Below are 22,491 nucleotides of genomic sequence, written 5' to 3'. Positions count from 1 at the left end.
ACGGTGATCTGACTAAAGATAAGTCACATGTTTGTTGGCTTTGTGGGCACATGACAACGGACGTGTTTTCATTGAACATGTCTTCACGCAAACTTGTCTTTGGCCTTCTCAAGAGATGACCACAGTTTGACGTATTGAACTAAAGTGATGATCCTTAGCAGACTTTGAGTAGATGTCCCCGATTACACACGGTTTGAGTATATCCTGGTGTCAGTCCAGTCGTATTTGACATTCTCCGGGTGCTCGGGAGGCCCAGTCGTCTAAAGGCACGCTAGAAACCCATGATTGTGGGTTCGAATCCCAGGTTTGCCCCGGTTGCGTTTCTAGGTTTGTCAGCACCATGCCCATATTTGTGTATTTCACCAAAGTGATAACGCCTGAGACCCGCATCACTTCAGGCTTTCCTTCCACATCAATCTGACATGTTTACAAAGTTGAATACTGGTCAAACCGGCGTTAAACCGCCTCACGCACTTACCTTCTCTATGTAATTATCCTGAGGTAAATGTAACAGTCAATCACATGGTTAACTCATATGACAGGAAGAACCTTTGTTTCAAAATATCTTGTCCTTATACCTCCCCTGGATAATGGTGGATAGCCTAGTGGTTAAAGCGTTCGCTCGTCACGCCGAAGACCCGGGTTCGATTCCCAACATGGGTACATTATGCGAAGCCCATTTCTAGTGTTCACCATTGTGATACTGTTCACATATTGCTACAAGTGGCGTATAACAACACTCACTCACTGACTTACTCCCTGAGTACGTGATCGGAACGAGCAATATCTACGGGGAGGTTTATTTAACTTTTGAAATTCAGATCTCAGACGGAGTTGGAGCTGGTTTGTTGTCGGCATATCTGCAGCAGGTGTAGAAAATCAAATAACCCATGTGACGTGAGGTTATCAGACACAGGTGACAAACGAGGTGTTCCCATGCCAATCAGATAACACAGTCGGCACAGGGTATAGCTTATCTCACAATACCCCACCACGCACCCCTGCAGCTCAACGCATTGTCGTGACGCGCCTCGACACTTCCTGAAGCCACACTGTACAGGTAACTGTACAGGTATATTGGATCTATCAGCTCACTTGGAATAACCTTCTGTTTTCTTAAACAGGTTGATTTTTAAACATTTCTGTTTAAAATTAAATGAAGTCTTATTGGAAAAGATGGGTATTGATACACGTATCATTACATGTTCTGGTTGGGGTTAAACGGTGTGGTTGTATTTTTTAAAGGATTGAAGTGCAGTTGTCGCGCTTAGCAACGTGACAACATCTTGGACAGCGATCCCAGAAAGACGAGACTGTGTAGAGTGTTCCCCAGCTGTCATCATGGGTGGCTGTAGTTCCCTTGGACGACTCGTCCTCGTCATCTTGAACCTACTATTTTTGGTGAGTGTGATACGGTATGAATATCAATACATCTAGATTTTGACATATCTATTTTTTGTTTGGTGATTCTGAGGGTTGGTCGATTAAAACGTGTGACATTGAGGGGCTAAAACAAGGACTGGTCGGGTCGCGTCGCGTCCAAGATTATTACACTTATATAGCGACGTGCATGCACGTGTGTGTGTGTGGCTGCTTGTACTAGTCCGGACTGATGCCAATTTATAGTGCTAGCACACTGAGATACCATGCCGCAGTTTAACATGAATACCCACTCAGAAACAGTATACTGACTCCGAGCCGACCAGTCCTTGTTTTAGCCCCTTAATGCCGAGCGCCAGACACGGTAACAACAAGTACCATATTTTAACGCCTTTTGGTATGACGCGGCCGGGGATCGAACCCCGGACCTGGCTCGGAGTCAGTATACTGTGTCTGAGTGGGGTATTCATGTTAAACTGTGACATGGTATCTCAGGGGGCTAGCGCTATAAACTGGCATCAGTCCGGACTAGGTAGCAGAAGTAAGTAAGTCACCACGGTTCCTAGTATGGTGGCCTACCTTTAATTGCTGGCGATCCCTAGCCCCGTTTTTATACTGTATTGTTATTTATGGTGATATCTTTTTATGGTTCAATACTAGTTTTAAAATATACATCTGTGGTAATCTAGTTTTTTACTGTCCTTTGACGACAGGTTTTATGATAACATTTGAATGTATTATTACTGTCTAACTTGATTTAGTCACGATATGGCTGAAATATTGCCGATGTGACTATAAATATTCACTCACTCACTTCCATCGTCACATCGCTGGCATTGGTGTTGCGCATCACTCACTCGCCGAGCAGAGCGGTTATCTCCCCTTTGTCAGGCAGGCTGTTGTTAGGCATAACTCAGTCCACCTATTAGGGCGGTTATCTCCCCTTTGTCAGACAGGCTGTTGTTAGACATAACTCAGTCCATCATCAGGGCGGTTATCTCCCCTTTGTCAGGCAGGCTGTTGTTAGACATAACTCAGTCCACCATCAGGGCGGTTATCTCTCCTTTGTCAGGCAGGCTGTTGTTAGACATAACTCACTCCACGATCAGGGCGGTTATCTCCCCTTTGTCAGGCAGGCTGTTGTTAGACATAACTCAGTCCACCATCAGGGCGGTTATCTCCCCTTTGTCAGGCAGGCTGTTGTTAGACATAACTCAGTCCACATTCAGGGCGGTTATCTCCCCTTTGTCAGACAGGCTGTTGTTAGACATTACTCACTCCACGATGAGGGCAGTTATCTCCCCTTTGTCAGACAGGCTGTTGTTAGACATTACTCACTCCACGATCAGGGCAGTTATCTCCCCTTTGTCAGACAGGCTGTTGTTAGACATAACTCACTCCATGATCAGGGCGGTTATCTCCCCTTTGTCAGACAGGCTGTTGTTAGACATTACTCACTCCACGATCAGGGTAGTTATCTCCCCTTTGTCAGACAGGCTGTTGTTAGACATAACTCACTCCACGATCAGGGCAGTTATCTCCCCTTTGTCAGACAGGCTGTTGTTAGACATAACTCACTCCATGATCAGGGCGGTTATCTCCCCTTTGTCAGACAGGCTGTTGTTAGACATTACTCACTCCACGATCAGGGCAGTTATCTCCCCTTTGTCAGACAGGCTGTTGTTAGACATTACTCTCTCCACGATCAGGGCGGTTATCTCCCTTTGTCAGACAGGCTGTTGTTATACATTTCTAACAACACGATCAAGGCGGTTATCTCCCCTTTGTCAGACAGGCTGTTGTTATACATTACTCACAACACGATCAGGGCGGTTATCTCCCCTTTGTCAGGCAGGCTGTTGTCAGACATTACTCACTCCACGATCAGGGCGGTTATCTCCCCTTTGTCAGACAGGCTGTTGTCAGACATTACTCACTCCACGATCAGGGCGGTTATCTCCCCTTTGTCAGACAGGCTGTTGTCAGACATAACACACTCCACGATCAGGGCGGTTATCTCCCCTTTGTCAGACAGGCTGTTGTCAGACATAACTCACTCCACGATCAGGGCGGTTATCTTCCCTTTGTCAGACAGGCTGTTGTCAGACATAACTCACTCCACGATCAGGGCGGTTATCTCCCCTTTGTCAGACAGGCTGTTGTTATACATTTCTCACAACACGATCAAGGCGGTTATCTTCCCTTTGTCAGGCAGGTAGTTGTTAGACATTACTCACAACACGATCAAGGCGGTTATCTCCCCTTTGTCAGACAGGCTGTGTTAGACATTTCTCACAACACGATCAAGGCGGTTATCTCCCCTTTGTCAGGCAGGTAGTTGTTAGACATTACTCACGCCACGATCAGGGCGGTTATCTCCCCTTTGTCAGACAGGTTGTTTTTAGACATTTCTCACAACACGATCAAGGCAGTTATCTCCCCTTTGTCAGACAGGTTGTTGTTAGATATTACTCTCTCCACGATCAGGGCGGTTATCTCCCCTTTGTTTGACAGGTAGTTGTTAGACATTTCTCTATCCACGATCAGGGCGGTTATCTCCCCTTTGTCAGATCGGGTGTTGTTAGACCTGGACACAGGAAGTGAAGATCCCTTAGTTGTAAAAGGATTGGTGCATGCAATGTTCATCATATATTTATACAGGGAGTATTATGTAGCGATAACATAACTAGAGAATAATAAACTGTCTCCGAAAATCACTGTATATTATAAAGAGGCGGTATTGCTGTATGTCATGTTAAGGCGGTATCACTGTATATTATATAGAGGCGGTATCACTGTATGTCATGTTGAGGCGGTATCACTGTATATTATATAGAGGCGGTATCACTGTATGTCATGTTAAGGCGGTATCACTGTATGTTATATAGAGGCGGTATCACTGTATGTCATGTTGAGGTGGTATCACTGTATATTATATAGAGGCGGTACTACTGTATGTCATGTTGAGGCGGTATCACTGTATATTATATAGAGGCGGTATCACTGTATATCATGTTGAGGCGGCATCACTGTGTATCATGTTGAGGCGGTATCACTCTATATTATATAGAGGCGGTATCACTGTATGTCATGTTGAGGCGGTATCACTGTATGTCATGTTAAGGCGGTATCACTGTATAATATATAGAGGCGGTATCACTGTATATTATATAGAGGCGGTATCACTGTATGTCATGTTAAGGCGGTATCACTGTATATTATATAGAGGCGGTATCACTGTATGTCATGTTAAGGCGGTATCACTGTATATTATATAGAGGCGGTATCACTGTATATCATGTTGAGTTGGTATCACTGTATATCATGTTGAGGCGGCATCACTGTGTATCATGTTGAGGCGGTATCACTGTATATCATGTTGAGGCGGTATCACTTTATGTCATGTTAAGGCGGTATCACTGTATATTATATAGAGGCGGTATCACTGTATGTCATGTTAAGGCGGTATCACTGTATATTATATAGAGGCGGTATCACTGTATATTATATAGAGGCGGTATCACTGTATGTCATGTTAAGGCGGTATCACTGTATATTATATAGAGGCGGTATCACTGTATATTATATAGAGGCGGTATCACTGTATGTCATGTTAAGGCGGTATCACTGTATATTATATAGAGGCGGTATCACTGTATATCATGTTGAGTTGGTATCACTGTATATCATGTTGAGGCGGCATCACTGTGTATCATGTTGAGGCGGTATCACTCTATATTATATAGAGGCGGCATCACTGTGTGTCATGTTGAGGCGGTATCCCTGTATATCATGTTGAGGCGGCATTACTGTGTATAATGTTGAGGCGGTATCACTCTATATTATATAGAGGCGGCATCACTGTGTGTCATGTTGAGGCGGTATCCCTGTATATCATGTTGAGGCGGCATTACTGTGTATAATGTTGAGGCAGTATCACTGTATGTCATGTTGAGGCTGTACCACTGTATATCATGTTGAGGCGGTATAACTGTATATCATGTTGAGGCGGTATCACTGTATATCATGTTGAGGTGGTATCACCGTATGTCATGTTGAGGCTGTACCACTGTATATCATGTTGAGGCGGTATCACTGTATATCATGTTGAGGCTGTACCACTGTATATCATGTTGAGGTGGTATCACTGTATATCATGTTTAGGCGGTATCACTGTATATCATGTTGAGGCGGTATCACTGTATATCATGTTGAGGCGGTATCACTGTATATCATGTTGAGGCGGCATCACTGTATCTCATGTTGAGGTGGTATCACCGTATGTCATAATGAGGCGGTATCACTGTATATCATGTTGAGACGGTATCACCGTGTGTCATGTTGAGGTGGTATCACTGTATATCATGTTGAGGCGGTATCACTGTATATCATGTTGAGGCTGTACCACTGTATATCATGTTGAGACGGTATCACCGTGTGTCATAATGAGGCGGTATCACTATATATCATGTTGAGACGGTCTCACTGTATATCATGTTGAGGCTGTATAACTCTACATCTTGTTGAGGCGGTATCACTGTATATCATGTTGAGGCGGTATCACTGTATATCATTTTGAGGCTGTACCACTGTATATCATGTTGAGGCGGTATCACTGTATATCATGTTGAGGCGGTATCACTGTATATCTTGTTGAGGCGGTATCACTGTATATCATGTTGAGGCGGTATCCCTGTATATCATGTTGAGGTGGTATCATTGTATATTATGTTGAGGTGGTATCCCTGTATATATCATGTTGAGGCTGTACCACTGTATATCATGTTGAGGCGGTATCACTGTATATCATGTTGAGGCGGTATCACTGTATATCTTGTTGAGGCGGTATCACTGTATATCATGTTGAGGCGGTATCCCTGTATATCATGTTGAGGTGGTATCATTGTATATTATGTTGAGGTGGTATCCCTGTATATATCATGTTGAGGTGGTACCACTGTATATCATGTTGAGGTGGTCTCACTGTATATCATGTTGAGGCTGTATCACTCTATATCTTGTTGAGGCGGTATCACTGTATATCATGTTGAGGCGGTATCACTGTATATCATGTTGAGGCTGTACCACTGTATATCATGTTGAGGCGGTATCACTGTATATCATGTTGAGGCGGTATCACTGTATATCATGTTGAGGCTGTACCACTGTATATCATGTTGAGGCGGTATCACTGTATATCATGTTGAGGCGGTATCACTGTATATCTTGTTGAGGCGGTATCACTGTATATCATGTTGAGGCGGTATCCCTGTATATCATGTTGAGGTGGTATCATTGTATATTATGTTGAGGTGGTATCCCTGTATATATCATGTTGAGGTGGTATCACCGTATATCATGTTGAGGCGGTATCACTGTATGTCATGTTGAGGCAGTATCACCGTATGTCATGTTGAGGCGGTATCACTGTATATCATGTTGAGGCGGTATCACCGTATGTCATGTTGAGGCGGTATCACTGTATGTCATGTTGAGGCAGTATCCCTGTATATCATGTTGAGGCGGTATCACTGTATGTCATGTTGAGGTGGTATCACTGTATATCATGTTGAGGCGGTATCACTGTATGTCATGTTGAGGCAGTATCACTGTATATTATATAGAGGCGGTATCACTGTATATCATGTTGAGGCAGTATCACTGTATATCATGTTGAGGCGGTATCACCGTATGTCATGTTGAGGCGGTATCACCGTATGTCATGTTGAGGCGGTATCATCGTATGTCATGTTGAGGCGGTATCACCGTATGTCATGTTGAGGCGGTATCATCGTATGTCATGTTGAGGCGGTATTTCTGTATATAATGTTGAGGCAGTTTCACTGTATGTCATGTTGAGGTGGTATAACTGTATGTCATGTTGAGGTGGTATAACTGTATATCATGTTGAGAAAACCGCCTCCATGGTCTAGTGGTAGAGCGGAAGTTCCGGGGTTCGACCCCCGACCGCGTCATACCAAAAGACGTTAAAAGATGGTACTTGTTGTTACCCTGTCTGGCGCTCGGCATAAGGGGCTAAAACAAGGACTGGTCGGCTCGGAGTCAGTATACTGTGTCTGAGTGGGGTATTCATGTTAAACTGCGGCATGGTATCTCAGTGTGCTAGCAATATAAATCGGTATCAGTTCGGGCTAGACACACACACACACACACACACACACACACACACGCAACGCACACTCACGCGCACGCACACACACACACACTCACGCGCACGCACACACACACACACACGCGCGCGCACACACACGCACACGCACACAAACACACACTCACACTCACACTCACACACACACACACTCACACTCACACTCACACTCACACTCACACTCACACACACACACACTCACACACACACTCACACGTACATGCTCGTCGCTATATAAGTGCAATAATATTGGACGCGACGTTAAACCCCATTTCACCTCACCTCAGGCTGAGACGGTATCACCGTATGTCATGTTTCGTACGTTTCAGGTGATTTCCCTGGCACTGCTGGCTGTCGGGGCAATACTGAAGTTCACGCCAGGAACGTTGATGGGTTTCCTCCTGGCCGGGGCACAGTCCGCGATACCCACAGCTCCTCCATCTCCTACAGGTGTAGGCTACACCGTGCCTACCATCCCCATACCTGACACGCTCAGCTTCATGCCAATGGTAGGCGATGTCGCCACGGTGCTGCTGGTGCTCGGGGTCGTGCTGTTCTGCATCTCCTTCCTGGCGTGCTGCGGAGCGTGTTGTAAATGGAGACCTTTCCTTGTCGTGGTAAGTCGGATACTCGTCACCCGTCACCGCCCTTGATACAGTAAACTACGTTTATAACGAACACGCTTATAACGAACTGACGGATAAGACGAACTTATTTTCTTTGTCCCGGCTACTGTTGCATATATGCTATAGATATGCTTATAACGAATTACGGTTACAACGAACTAAAAGGTTTACTTCTTGTTATAAGTCGGATACTCTGTCAGCGGTATGTAAACATACACCCGTCCACTTCCCCTGATACAGTAAAGTACGTTTATAACAAACACGCTTATAACGAACTGACGGATAAGACGAACTTATTTTCTTTGTTCCGGCTACTGTTGCATATATGCTATAGATATGCTTATAACGAATTACGGTTACAACGAACTAAAATTACTGGCCCTTTTGAGTTCGTTATAACCGTAGTTAACTCTACTTGTATCGAACCCTGTATTCTCGCATGCATTAGTTAGTGAGTGAGTTAAAATTTAACGTCGCATCGGAATAATTTCAACAATATAACGACGAAACAAGTTGATATATACACAAGTGATTCAGGAATATAAAGTTACATTTGAAAGCAAATTTGTCAAACATATTTGGGCATAACAATATTGTATGTATTACGATAAGTATTTAGATCTGCATTCACACGTGTATTGACATATATACATTCACACTATATAGTCATTTATATGCTGACCAGTATTGAGACCCGTATACAGAACATTCGATAGATCCGTCTTGAGTATTTATTCTGAACAACAACAATTCCTGTGAAATTGAAAAAGATTGAATGCAAAGTTATGTTTTTACCAAATCTGAAAATCATTCGGTTAACAAATGGTTAATTTGCCATACTGACTTCAGAAAATGCGGGATTTCGTAAAAAACATGAACATGCCAAAATGTCAATTTACAAATCAATAGCGTGTGTGTCCACCTCTGGTTGCGATGCAAGCAACACATCTTCGTCTCATGGAATGGACCAGGCGTCGCACAAAGTCCTGTGGGATATCTGTCCATATCCTTCCTGGAGTGTCTGTGGAACACGTGGTTGACGTCAAAGGCGCCGATCCATCTCATCTCACATGTGCTCGATTGGTGAGAGATCAGGGGAGCGAGCCGGCCAGGGGATGACATTCACGCTGTTTTGTTGAAGAGAATCCTTAACAAGTCGAGCAATGTTGAAAGGTAATGCCTTGGCCATGACGAAAAACGGTAGAACAACATGGCCGATGATCTCGTTGCGGTACCGCTGTCCATTGAGATTTCCCTCTACCACTATCAACGGGTCCTGTCTTGCTGTAATCCCTACCCATACCATAACGCTGCCGCCCCCGAACCGATCTTCTTCAATGACACAATGATTGAAGTAACGTTCACCTCGACGTCGGTACACTCCAATCCGTCCATCGCTGTGGCTGAGGTGAAAATGAGACTCGTCAGTGAATAGAACTTGTCCCCACTGCATGACCGTCCAGCGTAGACGCTGTCTGCACCACTGTAGACGTGCTTGACGGTGGTTTCCTATCAAAATGGGACGCCTGAGGGGTCTTCTGGCGACAATCCCTGCACATCTGAGGTGACGACGTACGGTTTGTGAAGATATTCGTCGAAGATCAGGGAGGCTTCTTGCATATCTGTTGCTGGCTGGAATCGATTTCGTAGGTGTGTTGTTCGAATCCAGTTGTCTTGTCGATTATTGGTTACGCGTGGCCTGCCATTCCGAGGAACTTTTGTTGTTGAGTATATTTAAAACAATTCTTATCTGTTGTCTCATCGGCATTCAGACCTGGATACCGTTTTACAAAACAATTTAACACAACGACTGACGTAAGTCTATGTTAAGGTTTGGGAGTTACGATCACCTCAGCTTTAAGACCTGGGTGCCGTTTTACAAAACAATTTAAAACAACGACTGACGTAAGTCTATGTTAAGGTTTGGGAGTTACGATCACCTCAGCTTTAAAACCTGGGTTCCGTTTTACAAAACAATTTAACACAACGACTGACGTAAGTCTATGTTATGGTTTGGGAGTTACGATCACCTCAGCTATAAGGCCTGGGTGCCGTTTTACAAAACAATTTAACACAACGACTGACGTAAGTCTATGTTATGGTTTGGGAGTTACGATCACCTAAGCTTTAAGACCTGGTTGCCGTTTTACAAAACAATTTAACACAACGGATGACGTAAGTCTATGTTAAGGTTTGGGAGTTACGATCACCTCAGCTTTAAGACCTGGGTGCCGTTTTACAAAACAATTTAACACAACGACTGACGTACATGTAAGTCTATGTTAAGGTTTGGGAGTTACAATCACCTAAGCTTTAAGACCTGGGTGCCGTTTTACAAAACAATTTAACCTGGGTGCCTATATTGATACCTGTTTAAACATCTGTATCCACACCTATTTTAACACATGTATTCACACATGTATTCACACCTGTTTTAACACATGTATTCACACCTGTTTTAACACCTGTATTTACACTTGTATTCACACCTTTTCAACACCTGTATTCACACCTGTATTCAAACCTGTATTCACACCTGTTACACCACCTGAAATTCACACCTTTTATACCACCTGTATTCACACCTCTTTTACTACCTGTAATCACATTGTTTAACACCTGTATTTACACCTGTTTTAGCACATGTATTCACACATGTTTTAACACCTGCAATCACACCTGTTGTAACACTAGCATTCACACCTTTTTTAACACCAGTATTCACACCTATATTGATACCTGTTTAAACATCTGTATCCTCACCTATTTTAACACCTGTATTCACACCTGTATTCACACCTGTTTTAACATCTACATTCAACACATGTATTCACATTTGGTATACGAACGGTATTTACACCTGTTTTACTACCTGTAATCACATATTTACCATCTGTTTTATAACCATTGTAACACCTGTATTCACATCTGTTTTAACACCTGTATTTACACTTGTATTCACACCTGTTTTAACACCTGTATTCACACCTGTTTTAACACCTGTATTCACACCTGTTTTAACACCTGTATTCACACCTGTTTTCCTGATTCCAGTTTGTCATTCTGGTGATTCTCCTGATCTTGGGGATAGCGGTCATAGGTGCCCTGTTTCTCGTCAAGGACTCCGTGGTGAGTACATCATCTGTACTCGACTGTACGCACTCAACGTAACGTATCAGACACAGAAGAGCAGACAGCAAGTAGTACTTACAACATGTACTTTTAGCGCATGTACACTAACCGCACGCACACTTACCGCGCACTCATTACCGCACGGTCAATAACCGCGTGCATACTTACCGCACGAACACTTACCGCACGCTTAATTACCGCAATTACCGCAAGCACACTCACCGATCTACACGAACTCACTGCAAGCACACTTAGGGCACGCGCAATACCACACTAATACTTAGTGGGTGAGTGAGTTGGGTTTAACGCCGCTTTTAACAGTATTCCAGTTATATCGCGGCGTGTCAGCTTAATGTGGGAGGAAAGCCAGAAGTGATGCAGGTCTCAGACGTTAACCATTTCGGTGAAACCCACGAGCACGGGTATGGTGCTGACAAACAAAGAAACATAATCGGGACGAACCGGGATTCGAACCCACAATCATAGGTTTCTGGCGTGCTAAGGGACGCAACTCTGCACAGCGAATCGCGGCGCCTTAGACGACTGGGCCACCCGTGCCCCCACTAATACTTACTAAACATACACTCAAAACTGTGACGTTTCTGTTCTTCAGCTTCACGACACCATCCGCAGCTCCCTGGTGGCGAAGACTAAAGCCGAATATGCTTCACACAAGGATGGAGCATTCATACAGATCACAAATGTCCTTGCTCTTGAGGTAATGTGTGAGTGAGTATGGTTTTACGCCGCTTTTAGCATTATTCCAGCAATATCACGGCGGAGGACACACGAAATGGGCTTCACACATTGTTACCACATGGAGAATCGAACGGTCTTTGGTGTGATGAGCAAACGCTTTTATCACTTGGTTACCCGATCGCCCCTTTGAGGTAATGATGCCAATTTTACTATATAGGCCACCAACAATACTAAACGTCAATGCAATGTTTGAACATATACTCAAAAACAAAAGTTCCTGTGACACCAATATTTTAGTGTGTTTTTTCAAACAAGTAAAGTTTGGTTTTCAATATTGTAGTACATGTAGGGAATCAAGTCACAAAAACGCAACTGCTATAGAAAAGCCTGCATTCCATGCAAAAGTTGACTTCTATGTAAGCCCCATGCATTTTACTACCCAAGAATGGGTATAAAAACATGTGTGTTAACGGGATTCCATATGCATTGCTCAGCATCGTGCTGACAAATACAAATTCAGAAAAACAACAAAATTACGCAATTATTCAACATTACGAAATGCCACGCCTGTCCGAAAATCAGCGTCTGCAAACCATTGGTATGCTTGAAGCAGGATCGAGTCAATATGATGTTGCAAGACAATTTAACGTCCACAAAAACACCATTTGGTGTTTATGGCAACGTTGGCAACAGACTAATGCAGTCAGAGACCATCCTCTGAGTGGCAGGCCACGCGTTACCAATAATCCACAACTGGATTCGAACAACACACCTACGAAATCGATTCCAGCCAGCAACAGTGACTGCAAGAAGCATCCCTGGCCTTCGACGAATATCTTCACAAACCGTACGTCGTCGCCTCAGATGTGCAGGGATTGTCGCCAGAAGACCCGCCAGACGTCCCATTTTGACAGGAAACCACCGCCAAGCACGTCTACAGTGGTGCAGACAGCGTCTACGCTGGACGGCCATGCAGTGGGGACAAGTTCTATTCACTGACGAGTTTCGTTTTCACCTTAGCGATGGACGGATTGGAGTGGACCGACGTCGATGTAAACGTTACGTCAATCATTGTGTCATGGAAGAAGATCGGTTCGGGGGCGGCAGCGTTATGGTATGGAGTGGGATTATAGCAAGACAGTTGGCCCGTTTGATAGTGGTTGAGGGAAATCTCAATGGACAGCGGTACCGCAACGAGATCATCGGCCCTGTTGATCTACCGTTTTGGCGTCGTCATGGCCCCGGCATTACCTTTCAACATGACAACGCCCGGCCTCATATTGCTCGACGTGTTAAGGATTCTCTTCAACAAAACAACATGCATGTCATCAACTGGCCGGTTCGCTGGCCTGATCTCTCGACAATCGAGTACATGTGGGGGGATGAGATGGAACGGCGCCTTCGACATCAACCACGTGTTCCACAGACACTCCAGGAACTTCGAAACATGCTCCAGCAGATATGGACAGCTATCCCACAGGAATTTGTGCGACCTCTGGTCCATTCCATGAGACGAATATGTGTTGCTTGCATCTTAACTTGCAACTCTCTGTTGCAAACAGAAATTGTTTCAGATTTTGGTAAAAAACATAACTTTGCATTAAAAATCATATTTAATGTCACAGGAACATTTGTTGTTCAGTATATTATGACAGTGTACATGTGCGGACATCCTTCTCTTTCGTCAACGCTGTAGCGGGTGTATGGACATTCCAGGAATGACAAGGGCACTGTGTTGTCCACGCTGTAAGGGGTCTATGGACATTCAAGGCAATGCAGAACAAGGACACTGTTGAGTATGGACATTCCAGGGAGGCCGAGGACAATGTTTAGTCCACGCTGTATGGGGTGTATGGACATTCCAGGGAGGACGAGGACAATGTTTAGTCCACGCTGTATGGGGTGTATGGACATTCCAGGGAGGACGAGGACAATGTTTAGTCCACACTGTGTGGGGTGTATGGACATTCCAGGGAGGACGAGGACAATGTTTAGTCCACGCTGTAGGGGTGTATGGACATTCCAGGAAGGACGAGGACAATGTTTAGTCCACGCTGTATGGGGTGTATGGACATTCCAGGGAGGACGAGGACAATGTTTAGTCCACGCTGTAGGGGTGTATGGACATTCCAGGGAGGACGAGGACAATGTTTAGTCCACGCTGTATGGGGTGTATGGACATTCCAGGGAGGACGAGGACAATGTTTAGTCCGCGCTGTAACGGGTGTATATTGACATTCCAGGAAGGACGAGGACAATGTTTAGTCAATGCTGTAAGGGGTGTATCGACATTCCAGGGAGGACGAGGACAATGTTTAGTACACGCTGTAAGGGGTGTATGGACATTCCAGGGAGGACGAGTACAATGTTTAGTCCACGCTGTATGGGGTGTATGGACATTCCAGGGAGGACGAGGACAATGTTTAGTCCACACTGTAAGGGGTGTATGGACATTCCAGGGAGGACGAGGACAATGTTTAGTCCACGCTGTATAGGGTGTATGGACATTCCAGGGAGGACGAGGACAATGTTTAGTCCACGCTGTATGGGGTGTATGGACATTCCAGGGAGGACGAGGACAATGTTTAGTCCACGCTGTATAGGGTGTATGGACATTCCAGGGAGGACGAGGACAATGTTTAGTCCATGCTGTATTGGGTGTATGGACATTCCAGGAAGGACGAGGACAATGTTTAGTCCACGCTGTGTGGGGTGTATGGACATTCCAGGAAGGACGAGGACAATGTTTAGTCCACACTGTAAGGGGTGTATGGACATTCCAGGAAGGACGAGGACAATGTTTAGTACACGCTGTATAGGGTGTATGGACATTCCAGGGAGGACGAGGACAATGTTTAGTCCACGCTGTATAGGGTGTATGGACATTCCAGGGAGGACGAGGACAATGTTTAGTCCACGCTGTATAGGGTGTAGGGACATTCCAGGAAGGACGAGGACAATGTTTAGTACACGCTGTATAGGGTGTATGGACATTCCAGGGAGGACGAGGACAATGTTTAGTCCACGCTGTAGGGGTGTATGGACATTCCAGGGAGGACGAGGACAATGTTTAGTCCACACTGTAAGGGGTGTATGGACATTCCAGGAAGGACGAGGACAATGTTTAGTCCACGCTGTATAGGGTGTATGGACATTCCAGGGAGGACGAGGACAATGTTTAGTCCACGCTGTAGGGGTGTATGGACATTCCAGGGAGGACGAGGACAATGTTTAGTCCACGCTGTATAGGGTGTAGGGACATTCCAGGAAGGACGAGGACAATGTTTAGTACACGCTGTATAGGGTGTATGGACATTCCAGGGAGGACGAGGACAATGTTTAGTCCACGCTGTAGGGGTGTATGGACATTCCAGGGAGGACGAGGACAATGTTTAGTCCACACTGTAAGGGGTGTATGGACATTCCAGGAAGGACGAGGACAATGTTTAGTCCACGCTGTATAGGGTGTATGGACATTCCAGGGAGGACGAGGACAATGTTTAGCCCACGCTGTATAGGGTGTATGGACATTCCAGGGAGGACGAGGACAATGTTTAGTCCACGCTGTATGGGGTGTATGGACATTCCAGGGAGGACGAGGACAATGTTTAGTCCACGCTGTATAGGGTGTATGGACATTCCAGGGAGGCCGAGGACAATGTTTAGTCCACGCTGTAGGGGTGTATGGACATTCCAGGAAGGACGAGGACAATGTTTAGTCCACACTGTATGGGGTGTATGGACATTCCAGGGAGGCCGAGGACAATGTTTAGTCCACGCTGTAGGGGTGTATGGACATTCCAGGAAGGACGAGGACAATGTTTAGTCCACACTGTATGGGGTGTATGGACATTCCAGGGAGGACGAGGACAATGTTTAGTCCACGCTGTAGGGGTGTATGGACATTCCAGGGAGGACGAGGACAATGTTTAGTACACGCTGTATAGGGTGTATGGACATTCCAGGGAGGACGAGGACAATGTCCAGCCTGTCGTGACTCTAACCTGCATACAGAAGAGATACGTCACTCCTTGAAGTATGGTGCGATTGTTATGTGTAAGAGCATCTCCATGTTAACATGTACAGTAAACATGACAAAAATACTTGTTCACTGGAATCATTCTTACAACTTCAACACTAGTAGTTTTCATTGGTTGTCAGATGAAATGCTGTGGGTTCACGGGGCCCTCGGACTTCGTCAAGAACGTGACCACGGACTTTCAGGAGGTTCCTGTGACATGCTGTAAGGAGTTGGGACAAAAATGTTTAACAAACAGGGAAGCTAAAGATATCCAACAAACGGTGAGTGAACCAGTGCGAGCCAATGAGTCAGTCAGTGAGCAAATGAGTCAGTGAGTCAGTGAGTCAGTGAGTCAGTGAGTTAGTCAGTGAGTCAGTCAGTGAGCCAATGAGTCAGTGAGTGAGTGAGTTAGTGAGTCAGTCAGTGAGTCAGTCAGTGAGCCAATGAGTCAGTCAGTGAGCAAATGAGTCAGTGAGTCAGTGAGTCAGTGAGTGAGTGAGTTAGTCAGTGAGTCAGTCAGTGAGCCAATGAGTCAGTCACTGAGCCAATGAATCAGTCAGTGAGTGAGTTAGTGAGTCAGTCAGTGAGTCAGTCAGTGAGCCAATGAGTCAGTCAGTGAGCCAATGAGTCAGTCAGTGAGTCAGTCAGTGAGTCAGTCAGTGAGCCAATGAGTCAGTCAGTGAGCCAATGAGTCAGTCAGTGAGCAAATGAGTCAGTGAGTCAGTCAGTGTGTCAGTCAGTGAGCCAATGAGTCAGTCAGTGAGCCAATGAGTCAGTCAGTGAGCAAATGAGTTAGTGAGTCAGTCAGTTAGTCAGTCAGTGAGCCAATGAGTCAGTCAGTGAGCCAATGAGTCAGTCAGTGAGCAAATGAGTCATTGAGTCAGTCAGTGAGTTAGTGAGTCAGTCAGTGAGTCAGTCAGTGAGCCAATGAGTCAGTCAGTGAGCCAATGAGTCAGTCAGTGAGCAAATGAGTCAGTGAGTGAGTGAGTGAGTGAGTGAGTGAGTGAGTTAGTCAGTGAGTCAGTCAGTGAGCCAATGAGTCAGTGAGCGAGTGAGTAAGTGAGTCAGTCAGTGAGTCAGTCAGTGAGCCAATGAGTCAGTGAGTGAGTCAGTCAGTTAGTCAGTGAGTCAATGAGTCAGTCAGTGAGTCAGTCAGTGGGTCAGTGAGCCAATTAGTCAGTGAGTGAATGAGTTAGTAAGTCATTGAGTCAGTGAGTCAGTCAGTGAGTGAGTGAGTCAGTCAGTCAGTGAGCCAATGCGTCTGTGAGTCAGTGAGTGAGTGAGTTAGTTAGACAGTGAGTCAGTCAGTGAGCCAATGAGTCAGTGAGTGAGTGAGTGAGTTAGTGAGTCAGTCAGTCAGTCAGTCAGTCAGTCAGTGAGCCAATGAGTCAGTGAGTCAGTTAGTGAGTCAGTCAGTGGGTCAGTCAGTGAGCAAATGAGTCAGTGAGTGAGTGAGTGAGTTAGTGAGTCAGTCAGTGAGCCAATGAGTCAGTGAGTCAGTGAGTCAGTGAGTCAGTGAGTGAGTTAGACAGTGAGTCAGTCAGTGAGCCAATGAGTCAGTGAGTGAGTGAGTGAGTTAGTGAGTGAGTCAGTCAGTCAGTGAGTCAGTCAGTGAGCCAATGAGTCAGTGAGTAAGTGAGTGAGTCAGTCAGTGGGTCAGTCAGTGAGCAAATGAGTCAGTGAGTGAGTGAGTGAGTTAGTGAGTCAGTCAGTGAGCCAATGAGTCAGTGAGTCAGTGAGTCAGTGAGTGAGTTAGACAGTGAGTCAGTCAGTGAGCCAATGAGTCAGTGAGTGAGTGAGTGAGTTAGTGAGTCAGTCAGTCAGTCAGTCAGTCAGTGAGTCAGTCAGTGAGCCAATGAGTCAGTGAGTCAGTGAGTGAGTCAGTCAGTGGGTCAGTCAGTGAGCAAATGAGTCAGTGAGTGAGTGAGTGAGTTAGTGAGTCAGTCAGTCTGTCGGTGAGTCAGTTAGTCAGTCAGTCAGTGAGCCAATGAGTCAGTCAGTGAGTGAGTTAGTGAGTCAGTCAGTGAGCCAATGAGTCAGTGAGTGAGTGAGTTAGTCAGTCAGTCAGTGAGTCAGTCAGTCAGCCAGTCAGTCAGTGAGCCAATGAGCCAATGAGTCAGTGAGTGAGTTAGTGAGTCAGTGAGTCAGTGAATTAGTCAGTGAGTCAGTGTGATATTCAGTTACTGCCATTTGAACTTCACGGCCCTGTGTTGCTGAGCTAGCAGCTTCTTACAAAGGGACTGACATGGTGTGTCTCCACCATCACTGCCTAGTCCTGTCTTTGTGAAGGACTGTTCGTTATAGGATTCTCTTCAGGGGGGTAACGTATTGACAAGATCGTACAGGCGACCCTGGCGTCTCAGCTCCGTTTGCTACTCATGTGATACCCGCTGTATTGACTATGATGTTTTTCTCCTGTGCAGGGCTGCTATGAAAAACTACAAGACATGATCGAGAACTCGAAAACATGGGCCATTGTTGGCCTCGTCGGTATACTCGTCCTGCTGGTGAGTATAGGGAGAAAATAGACTATTGTTAGTCTTGTCGGTATACTCGTCCTACTGGTGAGTATAGGGAGAAAATAAACTACTGTTGGTTTTGTCGGTATACTCGTCGTGCTGGTGAGTATAGGGAGAAAATAAACTACTGTTGGTCTTGTCGGTATACTCGTCGTGCTGGTGAGTATAGGGAGAAAATAAACTACTGTTGGTCTTGTCGGTATACTCGTCGTGCTGGTGAGTATAGGGAGAAAATAGACTATTGTTGGTCTTGTCGGTATACTCGTCGTGCTGGTGAGTATAGGGAGAAAATAGACTATTGTTGGTCTTGTCAGTATACTCGTCCTGCTGGTGAGTATAGGGAGAAAATAGACTGTTGTTGGTCTTGTCAGTATACTTGTCCTGCTGGTGAGTGAGTGAGTGAGTTGTGGTGAAATCAACGATCACGAGTATGGTGCAGACAAACCAATGAGAACCACCAGTTCAAATATTGGAGTCGAACCCACCACCACATATCCTGACATGTCTAAGGGACGAAACTCTGCACAGCGAATCGAGATGCCATAGATGGGTAGGCATCCTAGTTTTCATGGGTCATGCATGTTTCCATTGACATATTATTTATGTAATTATGTTTCTCACACAGCTGCTTGAAGTTGTCTTCGCCATCCTCATCGTTGTGGACGTCAGCAGCAACAAAGTGGGCCAGTCCTAGATACAGCATGGTAATAGTGCAGGGGTCACTTCACCAAATACTTGATAGCGTCACAGGTCACATGGTCGCACTCGGCCAGTCCTAGATACAGCATGGTAATAGTGCATGGATCACTTCACCAAACACTTGATAGCGTCACAGGTCACATGATAGCACTGGGCTAGTCCTAGATACAGCATTAAATAGTGCAGGGATCACTTCACCAAACACGGGATAGCGTCACAGGTCACATGATAGCACTCGGCCAGTCCTAGATACAGCATGGTAATAGTGCAGGGATCACTTCACCAAACACTTGATAGCGTCACAGGTCAAATGATGGCACTGGGTAGTGTGTTTGAGGCAATAAAGCAGTCCCTTAGAAATAACATCACGTTCCGATAGTGTACAAATTAGGTCCTTTTGTGAGTTCCATTCACCGACACGCTGCCCTCAAGCATACCAAAGCTCGCAGACGCTCATTTTCGCTCAACTTTTGCATGGAATGCATGTTTTTTTAGCAGTTGCGTTTTTGTGACTTGATTCCATACATGTACTACAATATTGAAAACCAAACTTTACTTGTTTGAAAAATACACTAAAATATTGGTGTCACAGGAACTTTTGTTGTTGAGTATATATTTGAAACCTCATCTCATTGAAATGACTTTTGATTTAAAATGGATCAATCTCAAATACGAACGTGACACAGCATGCATTATTGCGAAGGAACGTGGCAAGACGGTCATTTATTTAAGTTAAATATCAGTGTCGCTCACCTCAAGGCTCCAGATGATTCACGTGTTATGTATGATACAGTCGTCAGGTTTACTCCCTCACATGACCGCCTCCATGGTCTAGTGGTAGAGCGTCCGCCCGGAGAGCGGAAGGTCCGGGGTTCGATCCCCGGCCGCGTCATACCAAAAGACGTTAAAAGATGGTACTTGTTGTTACCCTGTCTGGCGCTCGGCATTAAGGGGCTAAAACAAGGACTGGTCGGCTCGGAGTCAGTATACTGTGTCTGAGTGGGGTATTCATGTTAAACTGCGGCATGGTATCTCAGTGTGCTAGCATTATAAATGGGCATCAGTCCGGACTAGTACAAGCAGCCACACAAACACACACACACACACACACACACACACACGGCGCTATGTAAGAGCAATAATCTTGGACGCGACGTTAAACTTCATTTCACCTCACCTAACCTACTACATCACAACTGACAGTAGTTTCCACAAAATACAGAAGGAGATGTTAGTACAGTAAACTACGTTTATAACGAACACGCTTATAACGAACTGACGGATATAACAAACTTACTTTTTAGGCCAGACTATTTGATTTGGTTATGCTGTGTATGTGCTTAGAACGCACTACGGTTATAACGAACTAAAATTAGAGGTCCCTTTGAGTTCGTTATAACCGTAGTTTACTGTATGTTGATAAACTCATTTTAGGACTAAAATAAGGTGAACCTGTAAGTTTGATTGTTTATGAACGAATAAGTTTCTGTGAGGGAGGTATTAAATGTCTTCAAGCAGTTATCAACTTAATCGTGCATGAGAACAACTTGTGTTGTAGATGCATGATCTGTGATGATTCAAGATACAGTCTTCATGATTCAAGAGGGGGTTTTCATGATTCAAGATCAAGATCACAGTCAATTAGCTCCACAGGAAAAGTTAATCAATCGAAAGTTCAGGAGCAATGTAATATAACGTGCTTGCGGACCATGAAGTGATTCAACAGTGGATGTGGTGTATGCAGGGTGTGTGTGCAGGACGGGGTCAGGGGTCAAGGTCTCAACCTGTGCTTTGCTTCCATGTGTTATATACACAACGCCAAAAGAAACGTGAACCATAGGAACATACAGAGATGTTTTCAATATGTACCAATTAATGAGTGAGTGAGTATGGTTTTACGCCGCTTTTAGCAATATTCCAGCAATATCACTGCGGGGGACACCAGAAATGGGCTTCACACATTGTACCCATGTCGGGATTCGAACCAGGGTCTTCGGCGTGACGAGCGAACGCTTTAACCACTAGGCTACCCGACCGCCCACCAATTAATGACATAACTAACAATCAGTCAAGTGTTACCGCAGATTGTCTTTATTCTTATCATGATATGCTGCACGTAATTTCAAACTTTACATGTTAATCCTGCACGAGACAAATGGTGCATCTCGAGAAGTGGATCTATGACGTCACACGTGATGCGTTCATGAGCATCGGCCCACACCAGTATGTTCGTTTGTGAAGCGAACCAATCTAACATCTCCAGAATATGAGTTATTCTTTGTATAAGACCCAACTTGTAAGGTATTCGCGTTTCTTTCGGCGGTCAGTATATTTTTAGTTTATTGGTTGTGTGCATCCCCACAAAATAATTAACCTGCCAGTGATTCCCTTGACACAACTGCCTAAGATTTTAAGTGGTTGGAGCGATGGGGTTCATATATATGTTTAGTTGGGAATAAGTTAGTAACAAATAGCTTTCATATTCACTTTAGGGATGTATGATGACGTCACTCCGAGGTTGTTTCCTCGGTAACAATCTGTGACACAAGTCTAAATGGCATAATTGTGATTTTTCAAATAATTCTGATGCCTGACCTGGTTCTGTACAACAGAGTACACACCGAGTACCCAAATACCCTTGACCCTTCATAATGCATGACCTGCTTGTTCCAGTGTTGCTTTAAGTGTCACACACAGGGTCAAGGACGACGTGAAGCCATGTGACGTATGTGATCACGTGATAAAACGACATATATTGCCCCTGTAATGGCTAGATCAGATTGTTGATAATGTTTACACGATATTTTAAACAATACGAATTCCCCTGACATGTTTAGTCGCTCATGATTTAAAGATTTGATGTAGAGCTTTAATAGCAGTTGGTGGTTTGAACGACTAATTAACACTTATATTCATAGACGCTGAGGGCCGATCATTTACTGTCACAAGGGGTGGGCGTTGCGTTGGAGAAACACAGCAAGCTCTATGGAAGAAGGCACAACACATTCTTTTCAGGGCATGAAGCGAACAGTAACAAAAAACAGAAATATGAAATGACTGGTCCCTACTTCCCCTTACAGCGGGGCGGTCGGGTAGCCTAGTGGTTAAAGGGTTCGCTCGTCACGCCCAAGACCCGGGTTGGATTCCCGACATGGGTACAATGCGTGAAGCCCATTGCTGATATCCCCTGCCCTGAAATTACTGGAATATTGCTAAAATCTGACTCACTCACTCACTCCCCTTACA

The 22,491-nt window shown here is 45.0% G+C and overlaps 1 protein-coding gene across 3 annotated transcripts; it reads left to right on the top strand.

The window, feature by feature from the left end:
• The first annotated feature begins 904 nt into the window (after window positions 1-904).
• Window positions 905-21,239, top strand: LOC124126206 (CD63 antigen-like). Of its 3 annotated transcripts, none has more exons than XM_048382799.1 (9): window positions 905-1,060; window positions 1,246-1,401; window positions 7,879-8,166; window positions 11,230-11,304; window positions 11,921-12,025; window positions 16,168-16,308; window positions 18,451-18,534; window positions 19,172-19,250; window positions 20,804-21,239. In XM_048382799.1, exons 2-8 carry the CDS (start codon window positions 1,342-1,344, stop codon window positions 19,238-19,240), a joined length of 822 nt encoding a protein of 273 aa, XP_048238756.1. In that variant the 5' UTR covers window positions 905-1,060; window positions 1,246-1,341; the 3' UTR covers window positions 19,241-19,250; window positions 20,804-21,239. The 3 variants fall into 3 exon arrangements, with proteins under 3 accessions (XP_048238756.1, XP_048238758.1, XP_048238757.1); XM_048382801.1 differs by having other exon boundaries at window positions 943-1,072; XM_048382800.1 differs by having other exon boundaries at window positions 973-1,124.
• The last annotated feature ends 1,252 nt before the right edge of the window (window positions 21,240-22,491 follow it).

Source organism: Haliotis rufescens, unplaced genomic scaffold (assembly GCF_023055435.1).
Source record: "Haliotis rufescens isolate VD_foot unplaced genomic scaffold, xgHalRufe1.0.p SCAF_41, whole genome shotgun sequence".
NCBI lineage: Eukaryota > Metazoa > Mollusca > Gastropoda > Lepetellida > Haliotidae > Haliotis > Haliotis rufescens.
The sequence above is the reverse complement of the archived record's forward strand: the minus strand, read 5'-3'. Positions and strand labels throughout refer to the sequence as shown.

What these genes read in the sequence shown, in the direction of transcription:
- LOC124126206 (XM_048382799.1), top strand. Translation starts at nt 1,342, where the DNA reads ATGGGTGGCTGTAGTTCCCTTGGACGACTCGTCCTCGTCATCTTGAAC. An exon ending in TTCTCGTCAAGGACTCCGTG is followed by an intron (nt 11,305 to 11,920) that starts GTGAGTACATCA and finishes TCTGTTCTTCAG; the next exon opens with CTTCACGACACCATCCGCAG. An exon ending in CTAAAGATATCCAACAAACG is followed by an intron (nt 16,309 to 18,450) that starts GTGAGTGAACCA and finishes TCTCCTGTGCAG; the next exon opens with GGCTGCTATGAAAAACTACA.